Raw genomic sequence first — 22,807 nt, 5'->3', positions numbered from 1 at the left:
ATCCCCCCCTCTATGCTCGCGTTATAGACCTGTAATCTTAACCCTTTGACGGCGAACACCGCGCAGGGGGATGACTGTACCTACCTCGACGCGTCTCGATCCCCCTGAATCCTCCATTTCTTTATTGCATCTCTCTACCTGCTAATCGATTTTTGTAACGAACGATATCTATTACGAATCGCGTCGATATTCGGGACTTGTTAAAATCAGGTGAAAGCGTGGGTGAGTGGGGCTCGCCTCGCGGAACTAATACCGAGATTTCAGTTTCCCAAACTTTCTGAATCTAATTAGACCGGGGAACCGCGAACCTCGGAATCGAGGATAAGATTCTGATCTCGCGTCACGACCCGACAAATCGAGCAACCCGACGACCCCGACACCGTTCGTTTCCGGCGGCCGTCGATATTTTCGGTACGAAAAACGCATTAACTCGAGCCGTCAGTTTCGGTCGTTCGTCTTCCACTCGATACCGACGCGCGTCGATTTTCCATTTGAGCTTCCCGACCCGGGGGAAAAGGCGAGAAAGAGAGGCGAAAACTGGAGGCTCACCCTCTGCAGTCTGGAGACCGATCAGCTCCGAATACTCTCCCTCCCCCGCGCTGTTGAATGCCCTCACCCTGGCATTGTACAGAGAGTTGAAGTGCAGCCCGTCCACGGTGCAGATCGTTTCTCGGCCACAGTACACCTCCTGGTTAAACATACCCAAAAAAATGTTCCGTTCAAGCAAAATTTATAATCGTTTCCTGGCGAATATGAATAAAAAATGTCCCTCTAAACAACAACTTGAAACGATTACTTTTGTCCCTTGGACGATAACAACAATCGCGTAAAGTTGCGAATGTTCCAATTTCTATCGTTACGCGGAACAAATAAAATTCTCGGGATTCTTATTATTTAATTAAGGGGAGGCGGACGAAAAGAAAAGAAGAGGAGAGAGAGCAGAGGGTCGATAATCTGGAAAGACGGCAAGAGTTGAACCGCACAATATGGACGCGTTCCTTTTAGCTTTTCCATCGAGACGCTGTCCTTTTTATTTCCGTAACTCCGCTAACGAACTTCCGTCGCGCGGTTTTTGTTCGCGGCGTCGACGGGCGAACTTCTCGAGACCGACTCGCGAGATGGTCCCGCGGGACGGTACTTGGGTAAAATTAGTTTCCACGACACTCTGTTCGACCTGAATTAACCCCAGCGCCTACTTTCCCGCGAGGACAGCTGCTTGCCAAGAGGAACGGACGATTTATCCCTAGCCAAGGACGTGAAACGCTCTTCTGCCTCAGCTTTTCTCGTTCACCGTTCGACGTTCAATTTTTTCTTGCGTTCGATCACCTCTTATTTACTCTTGCAACAATTGGATATCGATGAACAAACGATAACAGAAACTATCATGTCCATGAAGTAGACAATTTCAATCGATCCTCATTAATTTCATTAATTCGATATTTTCTGTAGTTCTGATATGCCTCCTCTTCGAACCACATTCCTCGCCGACGTCCCGGAAGAGCCGTGTGTCTCGCAGCTGCAAAGGTTTATTAGTCCCATCGATGTTGTGACGGTTTTCCAATCTGGTTGTCGTAGCGGTCATAGTATCGCTGCGCCGTTATTGCACATTCCAGGCAACAGTCCTCTATACTTTTGACTCGCGCCATGTTGCGTTCATCGGTTCGCCAGACTTCACAGAAAGCCTTTGGGCACGATTGACAGCAACCTGTTGATTGCCAAGTAGTACAACTTTGGCATCTCTTTGAGCCTCGTGATTCATCATCGAGCCTATCTTTCCCGTTCCCGATGAGTTCTAAACAACGCTGAACAATTTCAACGTGTACCCCTTCCGAGATTGATCGTTCGATTACATTTTCCGTAAGACCGATACAAGGAATAAATCTGCACCGTTCCGGAATACTTGCCAGCTGTTGTTCTAAACAACGCTGAACAATTTCAACGTGTACCCCTTCCGAGATTAATCGTTCGATTACATTTTACGTAAGACCGATACAAGGAATAAATCTGCACCGTTCCGGAATACTTGCCAGCTGTTGTTCTAAACAACGCTGAACAATTTCAACGTGTACCCCTTCCGAGATTAATCGTTCGATTACATTTTACGTAAGACCGATACAAGGAATAAATCTGCACCGTTCCGGAATACTTGCCAGCTGTTGTTCTAAACAACGCTGAACAATTTCAACGTGTACCCCTTCCGAGATTAATCGTTCGATTACATTTTACGTAAGACCGATACAAGGAATAAATCTGTACCGTTCCGAAATACTTGCCAGCTGTTGTTCTAAACAACGCTGAACAATTTCAACGTGTACCCCTTCCGAGACTGATCGTTCGATTACATTTTACGTAAGACCGATACAAGGAATAAATCTGCACCGTTCCGAAATACTTGCCAGCTGTTGTTCTAAACAACGCTGAACAATTTCAACGTGTACCCCTTCCGAGACTGATCGTTCGATTACATTTTACGTAAGACCGATACAAGGAATAAATCTGCACCGTTCCGAAATACTTGCCAGCTGTTGTTCTAAACAACGCTGAACAATTTCAACGTGTACCCCTTCCGAGACTGATCGTTCGATTACATTTTACGTAAGACCGATACAAGGAATAAATCTGCACCGTTCCGGAATACTTGCCAGCTGTTGTTCTAAACAACGCTGAACAATTTCAACGTGTATCCCTTCCGAGATTGATCGTTCGATTACATTTTACGTAAGACCGATACAAGGAATAAATCTGTACCGTTCCGGAATACTTGCCAGCTGTACTCTCCGCGTGTTCCCATTGTTTTCTCAGGTAATAAAACACCTAGGGTACCGAGGATATCGGAAAAATCTGGGGAAACAATGCTGTTAGCTCACCCTGAACTCCCCGCCGCATCCGTCGTCCAGCTCCAAAAGATAACCCTCGATGGCAGGACCCCTTTGCCCGGCACAGCCGACGATCCCGTGCCCGGAAGGAGGCTGCCAGGCGACTGTCACGCTGTTGTTCTCCGCGCTGCATTCCTCAGGTATCAGTAACGGTGCCCCGGGAGCTAAAAACGTTCGCTTTTAGACGGTTAAACGAAATCGGAATCGACGAGACGGACACGCAACCATGGAGAAATAAGTTACACGCGCGTAGCTTACGCTACAAATCAACGGTTCTCAACCTATCCATAAAGGATCTTTATTGAAGGGGTTTTGCGCCATGTAGTCGTGCTTAGGCGTATGCTTATTTGAGTTTGTATTTTTATGCTTATTATATATCTGTATTATGTGTGATAACTAAATATATTGAGTTATGTGTGCGAATTATTAAGTGGAATTATTGAAAACCTCAACATTTATGCGCTAAAAATGTACCAAGGCCACAACGTAATTTTTCCTCTTTGCACGATAGTTTTACCGTTTATTTCTAAACAGTCAAATTAGATTTTAGATATGAAAATGTACACATTTCTGTCGATAATCAGGGCATCTCCCGAGGACCATGGTTCTCCAAATTTTTTAATTCGACCTACATTTCAAGATATATAAATTTTCACTGAAAATTAAACTGCCTGCGTTTGTATTGAGTTTTGTAGAGGTTGAGCAGCACTGCTGCAGATAAATTGTATCCGATGTGACGTTTCTATACAGGATTGCTAACTATAGAATAAGTAGGGTATCGGGTAATGCGGAATGACCCAGTGTATATAGCGTGGTTCAAACAAAGTGTCGCAAGATCTTTTCTCAGAAACCACCGGACGTCGACGTTACTGAATTTTTTTTATAAACGTTTTAAACGTGACGATAAAATTGGAACGTAAAGGAAATCCTCCTGTAAAACAAACGGCTCGACGCGCTCGAAACAAGAGGAAAGTATCCCGGCCCGATCGAAAGGAGGGAAAACTTTTTAAACTATTTACAGATATGCCTACGAAACACATTCCGTCGATAAAACTTCCGCGACCGTCTCGCGGAAATAAACTTTCGTACACGGTTCCGCCATTCGGGAATACATTCCGTCTGGAAATTTGTTCGCGGCACGGAAGGGGGAAAGAATTCCTTGCGATCTCGTGGATCGGAGCGACGCTTCCCAGGAAACGGCGATACCCAACGTTACGGTGAAACACCGAACGTAAACCGAACCAACGTTTGCAACATTTACGTTTCGAGCCTTCGTTTCCTTCTGCGTTCCCCGCTGGAATATATTCCTAAATGAAATTGTATCGATTCGGTCTATTATCGAGGATCCAACTTTGTTTACAAAAAAAAAAAATAAAAATGATATCGAGTGTTTGTGATCCGAATTACGCGTGTATTACGAAAAGCAGACAAAAAAGTTTCGGTTCCCCGGCAGATGGATTTATTAGCGATTTTACGAGAACAATAAAATCAAACGGGTTCGCGCAGCTAGTCGTAGCCGACTTGCCGTCAACGACGTTACCGCGATTATTCGTGTTTTATGGCAGGCGAACGGATATCTCTGTCATCTGGGTTTACAGCGATTGCCAGAGCGCACGACAAAGTTCATTTTATCGGTTACGGTTTCGAAACGTCGGCCACGTACACGCGTAACGGCATCGTAAAGCATAAAAATGTTTTTCACGTTTCCAGTTTCGCCTCCGGATAATTCGACGTCTCCTATCGAGGGAACGAAACCGTTACGATCGCGTTTGCAATTTCTTTAATTTGAAACGCGACTGTTTCGGAGCTCCTGCGCCCTGACAAACTTTTCCAAACAGATCTCGTTCGAGCGTTCTACGAAAAATTGTTAAGAACTCTTCGACGAAGGAGCTCTGCCATTGACAGTCGCGGGAATAATGTATTTGACAAAACAAAGGACCTAATATCCTATCTTCTTCCAACGTTTTCGAGGGTAATAGTGTTTCTAACGCTTTAATAAATAACTGAAATTCCACGGTACAATGTCGCCGATCGGAATTGAATTATTGAAAATGCAGAATATCAGGTTACCGGTGAATCTTGTTAAGGATTAAATAATTGCATTTACTATTCCCAGACGTGTTTCAATTACGAAATCGTTGAACCGATCTCGTCTCCGTGTAGAAGGTTCATCGACACGGTGGAATGAAACGCTGGTGTGGGGCTATACATTTTACGGTGTTAAGGAACAACTGTTCAAACATTCTCAGAATTTCTAAATATTCTTCACCAAAATACGCGTCGATTGCATTTTGAAACATTAAAATCCTCCGATCCGTTCAGAAGTTATGTTGTCTCAAAGATTCGCATGCAATTTTCGGGCAACATTTCTGGCCACAAATTATATTTTACATAAGGAATTTTTTTCTCGAAAATGGTTAGGATTTCGAGGGTATGTCTATTCACCGAAAATTATTGTAATTGACCATTGCAACTAAGAGTTATTTTTTTAGAACGATTCGAAATTTTTTAATTTCACGGAGAAAATGTAGGCACCTATTGAATTTTTTTCTCGAAAATGGTTAGGATTTCGAGAGTATGTCTATTCACCGAAAATTATTGTAATTGACCCTTGCAACTAAGAGTTATTTTTTTAGAACGATTCGAAATTTTTTAATTTCACGGAGAAAATGTAGGCACCTATTGAATTTTTTTCTCGAAAATGGTTAGGATTTCGAGGGTATGTCTATTCACCAAAAATGATTATAATCGACCCCTGCAGCCAAAAATAATTTTTTCGGAACGATTTGAAACTTTTCAATTTCGCCGATTTAGGCACCTACCCCCTGTCGATTTTTCTTTAAAATTTGTTTTTCATTTTTAATAAATTTGTTTGACGCATTACAGAAAAGTTGTCTAATACTTTTTTGTAGGCACCCATGAGCTCTACTTCAGAAAAAAATTTCATTGAAATATATTCACTATTGTAGGAGTTACGGCTGTTTGAAAATTGGACCACTTTTATGTGGTTTTTCTCACTTTACGGGGTCAAGGAACAACTTTTCGAATATTTTTACAATTTCTACATATTCTCCACTAAAATACGCGTTGTTTGCTTTTTTAAACATTAAAATCGTCCAATCCGTTCAGAAGTTATGACGTTTTAAAGATACGCATGAAAGTGGGGACATTTCTTGCCACACAGTATACTTTCGATAATGAATTTTTTTCTCGAAAGTGGATAGGATTTCGGGGGTATGTGTAATGACCATAAATTATTGTAATTGATTCTTGCAACTAAACGTAATTTTTCTAGATCGATTTGAATTTTTTTTTTTTTGCCGAAAAATTTAGGCACCTACACGAATTTTTTTCTCGAAAATGGTTAGGATTTGGGGGGTATGTCTATTCACCGAAAATAATTGTAATTGACCCGTGCAACTAAAAGTATTTTTTTTAGAACGATTCGAAATTTTGTAATTTCACGGAAAAATGTAGGCATCTATTGAATTTTTTTCTCAAAAGTGCGTAGGATTTCGGGGGTATGTATATTCACAAAAAATGATCGTAATTGACCCCCGTGACCGAAAATAATTTTTCCAAGACGATTTGAAATTTTTTAATTTTGTCGAAAAATTTCACACCTTCTCGAATTTTTTTCTCGAAACTGGGTAAGATTTCGGGGGTATGTCTAATGATAAAAAATGATTGAAATTGACCCCCGCAACCGACAATAATTTTTCCAGAACGATTTGAAATTGTTTATTTTATTTCGCCGAAAATTTTCAGGGAAACATGTCAATGTATGGTCAGACACTACATTTTCGGTAAGGAATTTTTTTCTCGAAAGTGGGTAGGATTTCGAGGGTATGTCTATTCACCGAAAATGATTGCAATTGGCCCCTGCAGCCAGGAATAATTTTTTTAGAACGATTTGAAACTTTTTAATTTCGCCGCGAAATTTCAGCACCTACTTCCTATCGATTTATATTTTTAATACTTTTTGGTAAGTATCCGTGAATAAATTTCAACGGAATACGCTCGCTATTATGCCATAAGGTGTAAGTAAGACCTACTCGTACACCTCGTCTGCGGTATAAGACTGCAGCAGCATCCTTATAGACGACTTAGTACCCCGCGATAGTTACGATAGTTAAGCCGGCAAAGTCGTTGCCCAATTAATCCAGCTTTCGAGCGACTTAACGAACGAGAGGGAGCGCGTTTAATGAATCCACCGCCGGGGAAATTATTAAAAAATGCTTCGCGGAAAATTCGTTTCAGACACTGTGGCTTTCGGGTAAAGGTCAACCACCTCGATGGTTATTTTCGTCTATCGACGACATTAATTACCTGCGGCTGGAAATCGATCTTCTCCCTCGGATGCTGCGTCCAACATAGGGTGAGCAATCGTTTATATTCGATCGACGATTACAGTGAATCTTTGTTAACACGATCAGTGCCCATGGAGTTTCTCACGCTGTTCCATTTTGTAAAATTATCACGGTATACATGCTTCTTTAATATATTTGTGCAGAGTATATTATGCAGGGGCATGGAATAAAAATTTGAATACTAAGTTTAATATTAATATCTCATTTCTGTTCTATTACCTGAAATATATATAATATTCAATTTCTATAAATGTGTGTGTTTTGCTATCTGAAACCGTTCGTACTTCATAACTGTCTTCCTATTAATACGAATAATGGAGGTTCTACGGTATTCCTAACGGCATTAATCATACTCAGAAGTTTACAAGCACTAGGGTTTATTTATGGTAAGCGTTTTAAGGAATAATTGTCAGTTCCAAGTACCATTCGTAACCAACGGGCACTCAACGTGTTAACGAGATCTTCCGATCGACTTTCTAGCGTCCTCGACGAACCAAAGAGTCGTATTTCTTTACTACAGCGAAATTCCCACGCCAAGATTTATCGAACGTAAAAAATAATTTGATTGTACTATTTAGATTACAATTTTTATTCGTCGACGTTAAAGGTTCACAGACGTTAATGAAAATCCTTTTCGAACCGTCTTCCGGCAGGACCATTTAATCAAACGTTCATTGCGATCGAATTAAACACGGAATAAGCTCTGTATTTTATCCGAGCGATGAATTAATTGGCCTATTGTCCGAGTTATAAGCCGGTTAGCTAGAAATCTGACCGAACGAAACTACCTAACGCGATGGTCGCCAACTTGCCGTCCGCGTAGGACGATTTCCGGTTTCTTATATTCTATAGGAAACAATTTCCGGCAATTTCGCTGCATCCATCTCGAACACAATTAACAATAGGAATTTCCAAACTCTGGTTCGTCGACGCAATGAAATATCGATAGAGGAGAATAGAGAAAAGGTTTGTTTGACTCGGAGACTCACGTTTCAGCTGGACGAAGGTGAGTTGATCGATAGCTCGTCGCAGAGGTTTGTCGTCGAGCGTGAGATCGAGCAGGGGTAATCTGGCGATTTCTTGGACGCCCTCGGCGGCCCCCCAGGACCCGGCAGCGGTCGCTGCCCTAACCGACAGCATTCCGCCGATCTGAAGAAACGCGCCGCTGTCGTTTTCCTTGAGCGCCTCGATGCAGAACGTGAGAAGAGCGGTGGTCGCTTGCAAGTGAGACGCGCATCTGGTCACTTGGTCCCTCAAAGAGCGCACCCTCGCCTCTCTGGTTTGTCGGGCTGCCTCGATCAGACGCGATTTCCTCGCTTGAAGCACGCTCACCAGATTCGCCACCCTATCCTCCACCTCCTCCTCCAAAGCCACGCACTCCTCCTGTCGACGGAACACCATCATTTCTATTACTCTTCAACGATGGTAAAAATAATTCAGTCGTCGGAGTATCGAAGATGCTTTCGAGCGATCATTTATTTTCATCGACCACAGAGCAAGTTGAATTTGATTAGAAATAAAATTTTTAATAATACCCAACGAACCGCAAAATCAGACAGAGGGTTTGACGTGTCTGTTTCGGAGCGAGGAGAACCCTCGAGGTAAAAAAAAAACCCCAGTTTGAACGGGCGTGCGATTTCAAGGGACGTCGCGTGACTTCGTGCGACCATTTTACTACTAATGTAACCGCTTGCATTAACTTCAATGCGTTTCTTTTAACCGCTCGATCGCCACTTCGCGCGAACAGGTTTGCACTGTGACAGCAGTCGAGGAAAATTGCCCTCCTAAAATTCGCAGTTTGCCTCCGCTGCACTTTTGCGTCACGCGAGCCACGTACTGGGTACTTTTTACCCGATCATTACCATCTCGAATATCCAAACAATTCAACCGTGCGGATACACCACGATTAAAATTCAAATCGAACATCCAGCTATTTAAATATTATACGTAATACGAAACGCTTAATTTTAATTAACAGAGAAATCGATAATTCCTTCGAAAATAACATTTACGAGCAACTTCGTACAAAGACTCTTCGTATAAATTATTCGAGCAGTCTGAGCCCAAAATCAAAGATGGCCGCCACGAGACTTGGCGTCCCCTTCTTACCGACAAGCTTCCAACATTGTCGAGCAACTTTCGAGGGAAACACGACCGCCGTTACCTGTTTCCCCGGCAGTTGTCTCGCGAGATTTTAGCGACGCTCCGCGAAACAATATGCAAATACAAAACGCCGAGGGTAGACGAACTTATAAATCAACTCTTGTAAAACGCATCCGGAAGTGGGGAGATTCAATTGTTCGCGTTTTCCCGGGAAACGAAGGGAAAAGTCTTGGGAATCCATTTGGCCACGGTCCTTTCGCCGAAATGAGATTCAAATTTCATTTGCGCGCCGACCAACCCCTCTGCTCCGTAACTCTTGTTCGTTTTTCATTTTCGCGGCGGATCGCGACAAATTAACGACGAAAGAAGGGAACTCTATCGGAAGAATACACGGAGCTCGAATCCTCGTCGAAAGTGGGGGATGATTCGAATTACATTACAAATTAAATATCTGCAATTTTTAAAGATCTATAAACCATGCAAGGTAGATTTTAGTATTGTTCTCTGGCCCGTAACTCTCTGGGTAGAAAAGGAAAATGGATATCAGGCGTTTCTACCGTCTCCTCTAATTATTTCCGGAAACTAAGCACAGCGGTCGCGTAGGTCGGAAGGGAATTCATCGAATAGACCGGTTCTCGTTCGAGGGAAAGAGTGAAACGCGAGATCCGACGGTATTATTAACTGGTCGAATATAATTCGTTCCCTCGGCCGCTCTCGATGTCGTATCCTTTGTAATTTCGCGTGCGAGAGGACAGCCTGGCCCCCCGAAGATGGAAGCTGGAAACGGAAGGGACGGCGACAACTGATGCAATTAACGCCGCGTCCTTCCGTAATTTCACGGAGGCGAGCCTTGGCTCCCCACCCCCCTCCACTCCCCGTCCGTGCCACGACGCGGAAATTTAAAAAGGACGCCAAAGGCGAATACTCACGTGCACTTTGTCCGTCATTCCTTTGAGCCTCTGAATGAATTCCGTCGTCGAGCGTGCCCTCTCCGATAGCTGTTGCAAATTTTGCGAGAGCTCCGTCTGTAATCACATCAAACGGCTCGCGTGAGCACAGAAGCAACAACTTCTTTCCTAAGAAGCTACAAATTTGCCCCCTTTCGATCGCAGCAACTTCGAGGGGGGGGGGGGCCGAGCCCGCGACCGAAATTGTCACGATCGGATTATAGGGTGAGATAGGGTAATTCGGAGCCTTTTACGACCACCTCCCTTTCGTTACCCTCGATACGAGGGTCGATTGATAACTACGGCCTCCAATCCTATTAAGTATGTTTCGGATAAGAGGAGCTAATGAAATTGATCTCAAAACAAAGGAAATTTATTAAACAATTAGGGGAACGATCTTGCTCGGGGTTACTTTTCATGGAAAAACGGATGGAAAATGTGGAATAAAATATATTCGTAGGACAGTTTGTTTCCAAGAAAATCGAGATTGGATATTCGTTGGGAGGCGTCTGACAATCGCTCGATATTTCTACTTGATTCGACGTTTATCAACATTGACGGTAAGATTGTAAACGTTTACGGTCTCATCTGATCTACTTGGCTCTGTTCGACACCAAAGAAATACAGTCGACGAAAATTAGATGATACCATACCACTGAAAATGCCTGCAAACTCCATCGCAAGTAGAAATATCGAATATTGGTCGGACGCGTCTTTAGAACTTTCAAATTCGATATTCTCAGGAAACCACTGCTCCTGTCGAAAATTCTTATTCACCATTTTCGATCACTATACCACGAAGAATCATCCTATCGTACAGTCGTACTACCTTCGCTCTGCGTATCGTTTCTGTGGAGATTTTTTGCTCCACCGAAGTCGTCCCCAGGATTCCAGTTCAACGTCGAATTCACTTTTCGGGAATTCCCGGTGAATAATATTATCTCCAAGTCGTTGCTCGATAAGTTCCGTCCAAGTAATCAGACTCTCCTTCCTTCATCTTTATGTATAAACCCTCCAAGTGATCTATAACGCGGCACCACCGTTATGTTCCATCTCTGATTCAATTCACTTATATTTTCCGTTCCCTTTCGCAATTTGATCATAATTTTAGTTTTCTCTATCGATATAAATGAAAATTCACGAGCGGACGCGAGTCTTGAAGCTACCGTTCCCGATATCGAACGTTTATCGACGCTGGTTGTCGCGAAGAGGACAAGAAAAAGCGCCCTCGTTCGGTCGATTATCCTTCTGGCCAAGTTGTCTTTCCAACGTTTCGCTCGGTTCGTTCGCGCGAGCTCCTTGTTCCCGGCTCGCTTGATTTACGGCTACGCTGTATTTCCCCCGTCGACCATACTTTTCCTCGAGCCGGGTTCCCGCCGCGCGAACCCACGTCGAAATTGCGAGCGTTTCGTTGGGTCCGCGGGGCGCGAGAGAAGCTCGTTCGCGCCGGCGAAGCACACCACTCGGAAAGTCTGAGAATGCGGGCACCCGGTGCCGGAAATATTGAATTAGAACGGCGACAAAAGGTGCTCGAGGAACGCCGTCAAGGCCGACGTATCTCAAGACGCGCATTTTACCCTTGATTCCAGCGGAGCATTCAGTCGCCGGCTGAAACCCTACTCCTTCGCTCAACCCTTTCGTTCCTGGAACCCCTCGGCAACATATTTACTATTACGAAACGAAATATCGCTTCCGGCAGGATTTTCATATCCCCGGAATACAATGGTGTCCTACAACTCTGTTCGAACGAATATTTCCACGTATTGGTACGTCTACGCTTTCGCAAGTTTCTTTCTCAAAGTTAATTACACCTTTATATATTTATTTTAGCTTCGTCCTATCGTTCGATATTTTCTTACCGAGTTTGTAATACAGTTCGGGTCTTCTTCGAACAATACGCTCACCTAACCCTTTGGATTCGACTGTTTTATTTTTCCAAACCTTTTCTATCATCGTTCTCGTCTCCGCCAATGGACGAGCAGAGAAACCGAGAGATCGCAAACTTGCGAACTCCCCGTTTTCATCGGGCATTTGGAAACAGACGCGATTAATTCGACGATCGGGTGTGACTGATTTTAATTCGTGCCGGAAGTACACGAAGGTGGGGGGTGCTACTTGTCTCTCAATCTGTCCGTTCGTTCGACCGTCTGGCAGCCCCCGTCCAGTCCGTCGTCCCGTCGCTGTTCCCCCGATGTTCGCGACTAGACGACGAGGCAAACGAACAGACGGAAGCTGGCTGCCAGTCCGGTTCGTGCCACGGAGTAATTAAGTTACTCCTTTTAGATTAGCCTCGACCGCGACCCTGCTCTCGCTAATTTCCGCAGCTTTCCTCGCCCGAATTCCCGAACGGAAATCCCAGAGATGGCTGACGTACCTCCGCGAGATTCTTCGCGAACTAGCTCGCCTCTTTGGCAGGCCTCTCATCCCCCTTCGAATCGTTAATCGTCGGCTTCGAGTTACGCGCCGAGGAATCCCAGTCTACGCAACCCCGATGGCTACCATTTTCAAACGAACTTTTCAACCATGGGAACCCAGAACTATCCCCCTGTATAAACTTCCATGTAACTGTGCTCCCTTTTTATTTTCTCGCATAAATAATTATTATCAACGTGTCTCAACGATACGCAGACACGAGTGTAAATTATATTAGGTCGAGTCATAAGTAACTTCCGATGCAGCTAAGTAGAATCTATTGTTCGTATCTACCCGCTGTGAATTAACATGACAACGAGTTTTTGTTTTCACTATATAGACGAGGCTTCAGTTAGTCCTTTGTCAACTGTTTTGTGTGATACACGTTACGTTAAACTGTTTTTTTTTTTTAACCTCTGAAATGGAGAGTCAAAAAGTACATATTCGTCGTGTAACGCTTTGGGAATTTAAACAAGGCAATAGTGCTAAGGCGACAGCTGAAAAAATATGCAGTGTATATGGTTAAGGACTAATAACTGTTCGGGCAGTTAGAAATTGGTTTATAAAGATTCCGTTCTGGAGATACGACCTTAAAAGACGAACCGAGGGCGGGACACGTCCATCCGACTTTGACGACAACCGTTTAAAGGCAATATTGGAGCAAAATCCACGTCAATCAACAAGAAGTATATCAGGAAGGTTGAATACATCATAATCAACTGTTAACCGCCACCTGGAGAAATTAGGGAAAGTCAGCAAGTTAGGAGTATGGGTACCACGCAATCTCAATGAACGGAATAAAGAAGATCGCATGTCAATCGCCACAAGTCTGCTCTCACGGGTAAAAATTGAGCCTTTTTTAAACAGGATTGTAACAGGCGATGAAAAATGGGTTTCCTATGACAATATAGTCCGCAAAAGACAGTGGCTTGATAAGAATCAACCACCTCTACCAGATCCGAAAGCAAACATCCATGGCAAAACGATTTTATCATGGAAATACCTTCAATTCTGAAGAGCAAGTCAGGCAGTCTGTCGAAAACTTCTTCCAGTCCAAACCAACCACATTTTACAGGGAAGGAATTGATAAACTGCCAGGAAGATGGGAGAAGGCGATAGATAATAGTGGGTGAATACATAATAAATTAATATGATTTTGTTATTTAATGAGAGCAAAATAAATGTCTAATAAAAAAACGGAAGTTACTTATGACTCGACCTAATAAAATTCTAACGTCCAAAGTAAATGTTATATATTTTCTTAACGGTAAAAATACTGTTTATGTAGTTGGGGAATAACGAACAGCAAAGGGGATGATTCCGTTGGCGGAATAAAGTTTAAAAACGGTGGCTCGAAGGCAGGTATCACCGAGAGCGTTCCGAGTCGAGCGAATTTGTTCCGGGCCAATCGATATTTTCGGCCACGCAAACGTCCGCCCACCCCCTTGCACCCGAAATTCTCGGATCGAAACCGCTGCCAGGTACGTACCGGAACGTGGCAAGCGCAGGGCGTGTTGCACCTGTTAATTAAGCGGGCCGATCGAATCTCATCCGGCCGTTCATAGGCAGTAATTGCAACAGTCAAGGGTGCTTGGATCGACCCTCGCGGGCCATTCTCCTTCCGCGAGTTCTGACGCGGCATCTCGGCTCTCGAGCGTTATTCGATAACGCCAATCGCGGGTATTCCCAGTCCGTTCCACCCCTCAAAATTCTCTTCCTCTTCCGTTCTCGGCTATTTCGAAATTGCGGGCCCGATTAAACCCTTCACGGCACCGGGCATCCTTCGTCCTTTCTCCGTTCGAACGTTTCTATTCGCGATCGACCGCTTGGATCTACAGGGTGTAAACGATAACTTTGGCAAAAATCATAGGGTAAGTAGAGGCCCCTATAGGCAAGTATTTTAAGCATGGGAAGTCCGTGTTCACGGACTTACACCACTTTCAAAATAAACGGTCCATATATCGGTGCGTCGAAATGAATTTTCGAGATACCTGCTCGCGGATAAAGGGACGCGGACAGCCGAAGGAGAGAGGGGAGGGTGATCTAAATATTTGATTCGTGAATAAAAGGGTATAGCCGGATAAGATGGTCAAGAGTGCCCTTGAGCACTTGTAAATTATATTAGCAATTATAAATCGATATTTCCTAAGTTTTCGTTCGCAGAGGAGTAATATATTCGGGTAATTGATATTTTTATTTCATCGAATGATCATTATATACGTGCTCAAAATAGTTTTACATGTATGAATTAAGAGAATTGCAGCTATTGTTTTATTAGAATTTCTCATTAGAATTTCTCAGAATATGACTCATAAAAGATTAAGTATTCATTAATGTCATTCATTGATGTCTTTTTCGACATTCCTAAGGTTTTAAGTTTTAAGTAAAACTATTTTGAGCATGCATATAATGATAATTCGATGAAGTAAAAATACCAATTACCCGAATATATTACTCCTCTGCGAACGAAAACTTAGGAAATATCGATTTATAATTATTTTGCATGTGATACACCTCCACAAAAAAATCTCAAAAAATTATATATTTATAACAGTAACAAGCTATTAAAATTGTAACGATACGAACATGGTCACAGCAAAAATTAAGGTAAAAATACAAGCAAATGTCGGTTTTTGATTTTTCCAACATCGCTCCCCCATTTCTAAAAATCTGAAAAAATGATAGATTAATGATCATAACGAAGACACTAACACTGTAAAAATATAAACGTGGTCATTTAATAATTTCTATTAAAAAAAAATATTTTTATACTTTTCGAATTTTTTAAAAATTCATTTTGCGGTGGAAAAATTCTGAAAAAATTCACAAACACGTACGCCGTAGAGCAAAATACCCCAAATTTTTTTCAAAATCTTTGATACGATACAACAAAAGATATACAGCTTAAACTGAAAATTGCGTTACGCCCTTTAACTACCCTCTCGGTAAGGGTACGGGGTTGATATTTGACAGAAATGGTTTTCTTTGAATGGTCTATTAATTGATATGTTCACTGATCAGTTTGGCTCAAGGGCACTTTTGACCATCTTATCCGGCTATACCCTTTGCCGCCGTCCGTGGCGGATAAAAATCGTCGCCGTGTAAGGGTTATCGTGGCACCATCTGACCGGGGTCGATGGTTTCGAGCCACGAGCGAGTAGGCGTTCGCTCTTAGCCAAGATCGCGGAGCGGCGTTGTTATCGTAGAGTCGCAGCCCACGCGATTCAGCCCCATTTCCGAGAACAGTCGGGAGAGGTCGGTTGAATGTACGAAACCGTGGGAGGGTTGAAAGCACCCTTTTCATTCCGCCGCGAGCTCGTATCTCTTCTCCCACTCGGCGTCTCTCGTTTACCACCGCGCCCTAACCGTCACCGCCACTGGCATTCGACGCTGCCTGCCACCGAGGGATACCGAACACGATCCTGCGTAAACACGATATCCCTGACAACCGGCTACGCTGCAACGCTACTCCATCCTAAAACCAAATGCAACCGAGCTGCTTTTCCCGCCATCTCTCTCACCCCCTGGCCAGTATTCTTCCATTCGCGATTCGGATTCACAATGGACAGAACCGATCGCAATTATCACCCCGTTTAAAACCAATTTCACCTTGGCGCCATTCGAACCGCGTGGAATTGATCGACGTCGTCCATCTTTCCAGCGTTTATTAACGGACAAATTTCTGCCCCTTCTGTCGCGACATTAATCAATCTGCCCGCGTCGCTCTGCTCGTTATTGTCCACCGCGATGCACTCCCCGAAACTGACCTCTCGAACCACCGTGCGATAATTTATGCGGTAATTTGTATCGCGCGAGTATGTTTCACAGCGTTTGCACGCGTATCGATAGGTCGGATAACACCCCCCCTCTCGGCTTTACCACTTTTACAACCCTAAATATCCAAAGTCCCCCACCTATGGAATTACATTTTTCAAACGCTTCGAACTTAGCTTACGAATGGTCTGTTATATTCCGATTTTTTTATCAAGTATCACCGAGTGGTATACAATACATAAAATGTTTGCGTATCGATAGTTGTCCGTGTATCCGGTACGAGGGGGCCAATACCGTGATCAAAACAACCTCAAACCATCGCACTATCGGTGATCAGAAAATATCGAATAACGAACAAAGAACGGAACAAGTATTTACGCGTTAAATAAAAATACGGATTTCAATTATAGAATGGAGTATTCCCCGAACGAACGAATAAAAATTTCACTGTTCGATCGTGCAAATATCAAGAATAAATTGCTATACGTTGGTCTTATCGGTTATCTATTATTCGAGCACAATTTTGCCCACCTCTGGCCGTGATACGCGTCTGGATAGAAGTATAAACAGAACACACAATTCGTACGAGATATGCTCGGATTATCATAGATAAAAAAAATTCTCTATTGATCCGATCGAAACATAGCCAATCCGATAGCAACGCATAATTCACGTATTAAATATTTTTAGGATAATTTTATAATATTTTCCTTTTAACTGTTTTTAGATCCTCGTGAATGACACTGTTTGCATGCCTCGAATATTTAACACTAGAAAGACTGAAACTTAGTGTATACCTATATTGCCCAAGAAGCAGTCAAAATGACTGCATTGTGAAAGACTAACTAATGTGTAAAGAAATTTGTTTAAAATTCATTTTTTTAATATTATGTTATAATATTATGAATTTAGGGCGCAGAAATAAAATAAACAACTTGTTAGAACAAGTATCACTGCATAAAGATTCGAATAACAAGTAATACTTTAGCTTATTGAGAAACTGCAATTTATCAATAGGTCTGGGTTAGGTCTGGGTTAGGTACGCCCAAATCGACAATTTATCATGTACTTGTATGTTATCATGTGTTGGTAATCGAAAAAAAATGAAAACTGTTATTTCAATACAGAGTCGAACTGGTCATATAAGAAATTTACTCAATTCAATAATAAGAGTCATTTGATTATTTAAAATTTCCCAAGCAGTCAAAATGACTGCTTTTGAGCGATATAGGTATAACACATATATATATATACCGGAAATGAAGGAGGGGGGAGGTAACTACAATTATTAATAAACGCATTTATATGTTGTGCAAAAAGTCAGAAAATTCTAAGAAATTGTGTCATTATATACATAATTGTTTTTCTAATTGACATTAAAAGGCAGTCAAAATGACTTCCTTGGGCAATCTAGTGTTAACTCGATTAATCGATACGCTCGTTACTCGACGCACGTTTTATCCTATTGCTTTGGTTTATTAATTTCGTTCCCGATGCCGTGCCGTAACGCTATTACAAACGTGTCTATTGTAAACTAATGGGTTAAATCCCATTCATGATTATGCAGGCGCGAGAGATATTTGTACGCCGTGGATTGCACGGCTGAGTGTGAATGACAAGTGTTTGCGTAGCTGACGGGATCGAGTGGATGTTTAGACTAGAGTATCGGTTGCGGAGTGCATGCATGGGAATGGATTCTTGGAATGCGTATGGAAATTTGACTGACTGGGAGATCGAAGAAACCAGGCCTCGCATCGAAGATGCCTGAAATATAACGAAGATCCTTATCTGTAGATTTGATTTGATTTAATTTAATTTGATTTAATTTAATTTCATTTAATTTGATTTAATTTCATTTAATTTGATTTAATTTGATTTAATTTGATTTAATTTGATTTAATTTTCGCAAACACCGACTCGTTAACAATAACAACTCTATTATCGTGTTCCATCGACGACCACGAACGAGCCTCCGTTCGACCGACTTTTCGACGCCCATTGTCGACCATAGAAAAAAACCACTTCATTGTTACGCCGTACAATTATACTCTGGAATTATATCCACGGCGACGTTGTTCGAAAGTTTACAAGCGTTCGGGGCTTGTTTATTGCTGGAGAGCGGGATCGACGCTCGGAGGCATCGGCGCGACGGCCCGGTGAAACTTTAATTTCCATAGTAGCCGTGGAGCGGAAAAACCGCGGATATCGTTGACGAATATTCCGAAGCGTTCCATAAATCATCGCGACACCGCGATCCCACGGACGCGGATAAAACGCTATTTACGGGGCACGACTTTAAATTTAAGTCCCAAAACGTTCCAGGCGATCATGGGAGCCAGCCTTTAAAGATACGATCTTCCTTCGACGATCTACCGCAACGCATCTCGCAAACGCTCCGAGATTAGGCGAACGTTCGACTTCGAAACGTCGTACGACGGGGTACTTGTAGAAAATATAAAGAATATGCTCCTTCTAGGAATATACACGAATTGATGATATCACATTCTTTAATAGCAATATCTTTATATAAATAAATGCAACGAAGCAATCGTCAAATCGAAGATATCATCAATTCGTGTAGTTACTGTGTGAACACTCCTATGTTCCTAGAAGGAGCATATTCTTTATATTTTCTACAGTACTTGGCCCCAAAAAGAGTCCTTCCTTCAAAGAATCCCCCCAACGAAAAATTTATTAGCCGATCAAACGTCCACACCGTTTATTATTTAAAAAAAAAAAATAGCTGCTAATTTTCTACGAGTCTGCGAGCGATTTATTCTTATAAAAAGGCCGCGTTGTCGGAGGTATTTCAATCCGAAGGAGCCGGCGACGCGTAAAATGAAAAGCCGCCTCATAGACTGCTCTTTTCTTTCTTCGGTCGGCAAATCACGACGTACCGACGTTTTCATTAAACAAGCGACTACGACTTTGCCCTTCCTTTTTTCGTCATGAAACGAACAAACTGTCGGACGAGCTTATAGCGCAGCGTTGTCTAAAGTAGGGAGCGCGACCCCTACAAAGGGGTGTCTTACAATCCGACGGGGGCGTGGTGGAAAAAATTTTAATTGAAAAAAATCCAGGCAACTCGGACGGAAAATTGTTACGCGTCGATAAATCAAATATGAAACACCCTTTTCTCTTATCCCGTCGGTGGAAATGAAACTTTTCACGCGGAAATCTAGAAAGTGTTCACCGCCTCCCCCGGATTACGTCTTCGCGACAATAGATGGACGTTAAGCACCGTTTTTCCCCGAAAATAGATCTCGTTTAATGGAAGCCTGTCTGGAGGAACTGCGAGTCGGATGACACAACGAGTTAATTAAGGAACATGTAGGTACAGACATTTAATTAATTGGCTTTCTAACTACCAAGCTAAGTCTGCACGGGACTGAAAGCGGTTCTCGAGATAGAAGCTACCTGAGTATCTCTCCGAGGTGCTCGTGTCGCATCTTCCGGACAGACAGAAACATAGATCACAATTAACGCTCTCGAATAAGATCCGTAGTTGCGTCGGGTACGGAAACGGTTGCACGACGAATGTTCAACTCGAGCACGTATACAGACCGGAGCATGTATAATCAGCATCGGATCCGACAGCCTAGAGACCTTTTGTCCCGTCGTAGTGCCTCTCCGGTTCCATTCCGATTGGTCTACTTCGAAGATAAGGTAAATGTCCCAATTACGGGTGCCGCTGCGTTTACGGATACTTACAGACCGAATTATCCACGACCATTGTTTATGCTTCTGTACAATCAACAGTGATAGGTTCCTTTGTAACCGCGACATTGGCCAAAAAGTAATTTACCGATGGATTTGTAACACTGTCGCCTGTTTAATTAGCTACGAAGGCGAGAGACCAAGGGACCAAAGTCTTGGAAGTTGTCCATTGTCTGTAATCTTCCTCGTTTCCGGCGAACACGTGCACTTCCAGGCGTCTCGCTGCCTCGCCCTCGATAGCAATTGACGGAACATAAATCCAGGAGGACGGTCATAATGGTTGCCAAATGTGCAATCTACGTCCCTCTATACCTCGGCTACTCCGCACGTGTCACGGTGGGCGGGAATAAACTTTCGGGGAAACAGGCCCCCGAGGAATTTAGGCTACGATTTGCCAATCGAGTCCGCCACCACCCATGGCGAACGATTTCCATACAAATCATTCTATATTTAACCTATTCTTCGTGAAAATAAATCCTCTATCTCCAAGTCCGAGTCCGAGTCCTCCTGTTCTCGCATCCCCGAATTACGTATATATGTTACAGTGAAACACCGAAATCTGGAGAATGTCGACTTTCACCGGTGAATGTCAACATTCACATAGTCGCTTAGTGTATGACCGAAATATTTGCTAAACACCCTCATTTCTGACTTACACCGGTAAATGTTGACATTCACCATGCACTAATGGTGAGTGTTGAACATGTTGGAGATTTATATTTTCTTCTCCGTAATTCAGTCGCTATAAAACGTCACAAGGGTGACGTAACTTTTTCGCCTCTCTTTCTGAAAGGATCTAACCCAGACCTAACCCAGACCTAACCCAGACCTAACCCAGATCTAACCCAGATCTAATCCAGATCTAACCCAGACCTAACCCAGACCTAACCCAGACCTAACCGAGATCTAATCCAGATCTAACCCAGACCTAACCCAGACCTAACCCAGACCTAACCCAGACCTAACCGAAATCTAATCCAGATCTAACCCAGACCTAACTGAAATCTAATCCAGACCTAACCCAGACCTAACCGAAATCTAATCCAGACCTAACCCAGACCTAACCGAAATCTAATCCAGACCTAACCCAGACCTGACCCAGACCCTAGATTTGGGTTAGGTCTGGGTTAGGTCTGGATTAGATTTCGGTTAGGTCTGGATTAGATCTGAGTTAGGTCTGGGTTAGGTCTGGGTTAGGTCTCGATTAGATTTGAGTTAGGTCTGGATTAGATCTGAGTTAGGTCTGGGTTAGGTCTGGGTTAGGTCTGGGTTAGGTCTGGGTTAGGTCTGGGTTAGGTCTGGGTTAGGTCTGGGTTAGGTCTGGGTTAGGTCTGAAATAAGTCTGAATTAAGTCTGGGTTAGGTCTGGATTAGGTCTGGGTTAGGTCTGGGTTAGGTCTGCGTTAGAAAAAGAACACGATTTACTGCAGTATCCATTTAGTATAAATTAGGGTATCGGAAAAAAAATTAAGAAAACGTTGCTCGCGTTATCAAAGCTTGCATAAGACTGACAAAGCTGATTGACTCCGAGCAGAACAAAGGATTTGGCAGGAGAGAGCCAGTCGCTTGTTTTTTGACTCTTCTGTTTTGGACCTCCACCAGAGCATATCTGTGATTGTCGACACACACCGGAGAGGGTCCGAATGTACAACAATGTAATGAAATATTCGATCTTTCACCGTCGTATTTGGTATCTGTTGACATTCACCGGTGAAAGTTGACATTCTCCAATTTCGGTCATTCACGGTAACATATACATAAATGTCTGTCGACGTTCGCTTCGCGATCTTCTATCTTCATACGTGTAAATGAAGCTTTTCTGCTTGAAAATTGTACCCCATAATAGCCATAATTTTTGTTCGCGTCCCCTCAAAAGACGAAGGAGCAGCGCGTAGCCAAAAATCCTCGACGATACTGCGGGGGGGATTGTTCGATTCGTCGGCATTCTTAGCCAGTAGACGCCAGGGATACCGTTTCGCAGTAGTTTCGCAACCCCGAAGAGAATGAAATAGTTTGAAAGGGACCAGCGGAGTTCATTACGAGCGGAGTCGAGTTGACGCACCATGGGGTGTGTACTTTTGTACTGGAATGATGCGACGTTCTCGCCCTTTCTCGCTTTTCCCTTGTTTCGCTCCGAGCTAAACGCGACCAAGCGAATCACCGCCAGACCTAACCCAGACGAGACGAGAGAACGAGAGGAACGACCTGATAACCGAGGAGTGACCGTTCTCCTCAGCGTCGCGACACCAACCGTTACACGGGCCCACGTACCCTAACGATTTTTCGTCCACTATATTCTATAACTGTCCTTGATACGACCCGTTTCAACGATCATCGTAAACCTGTGTCCCCCGGAACCAGGAGGGGTGCAACCCTTACGCGAGGGTGGCAACGTTCCAGCAACTTTACGCACGATTCGGCTACTTCTACTTATACCTAATTAGCTGTAAGTTATAACCAGACTGCGGATCGTTATGCAAACTCCTATTTTTATATACAGGCTGTCTCACCCGATTTTGACATCTTGATTTTCTCGCTATCGTTACTCGTAACAAAAAATGTTTCAGCGGAGGCTTGAATGGTATCGAGTGGGAGCATATTCCGATGTT

The 22,807-nt window shown here is 43.2% G+C and overlaps 1 protein-coding gene across 1 annotated transcript in view; it reads right to left on the bottom strand.

The window, feature by feature from the left end:
• Window positions 1-22,807, bottom strand: part of LOC122405287 (E3 ubiquitin-protein ligase TRIM9-like) — a 61,140-nt gene that overhangs the window by 2,308 nt on the left and 36,025 nt on the right. Inside the window, exons 3-6 of the mRNA XM_043409963.1 lie at window positions 10,279-10,374; window positions 8,236-8,629; window positions 2,868-3,040; window positions 550-688 (exon numbers count right to left, since the gene is read on the bottom strand). Coding sequence (XP_043265898.1) covers window positions 550-688; window positions 2,868-3,040; window positions 8,236-8,629; window positions 10,279-10,374 — 802 coding nt within the window. The remainder of the gene's footprint in view (window positions 1-549; window positions 689-2,867; window positions 3,041-8,235; window positions 8,630-10,278; window positions 10,375-22,807) is intronic.

Source organism: Colletes gigas, unplaced genomic scaffold, assembly GCF_013123115.1.
Source record: "Colletes gigas isolate AHSC1104 unplaced genomic scaffold, ASM1312311v1 Colletes_gigas_Sc00001, whole genome shotgun sequence".
Classification (NCBI taxonomy): Eukaryota; Metazoa; Arthropoda; class Insecta; order Hymenoptera; family Colletidae; genus Colletes; species Colletes gigas.
Note: the sequence above shows the minus strand (reverse complement) of the source record. Positions and strands in the feature narration are given on the sequence as shown.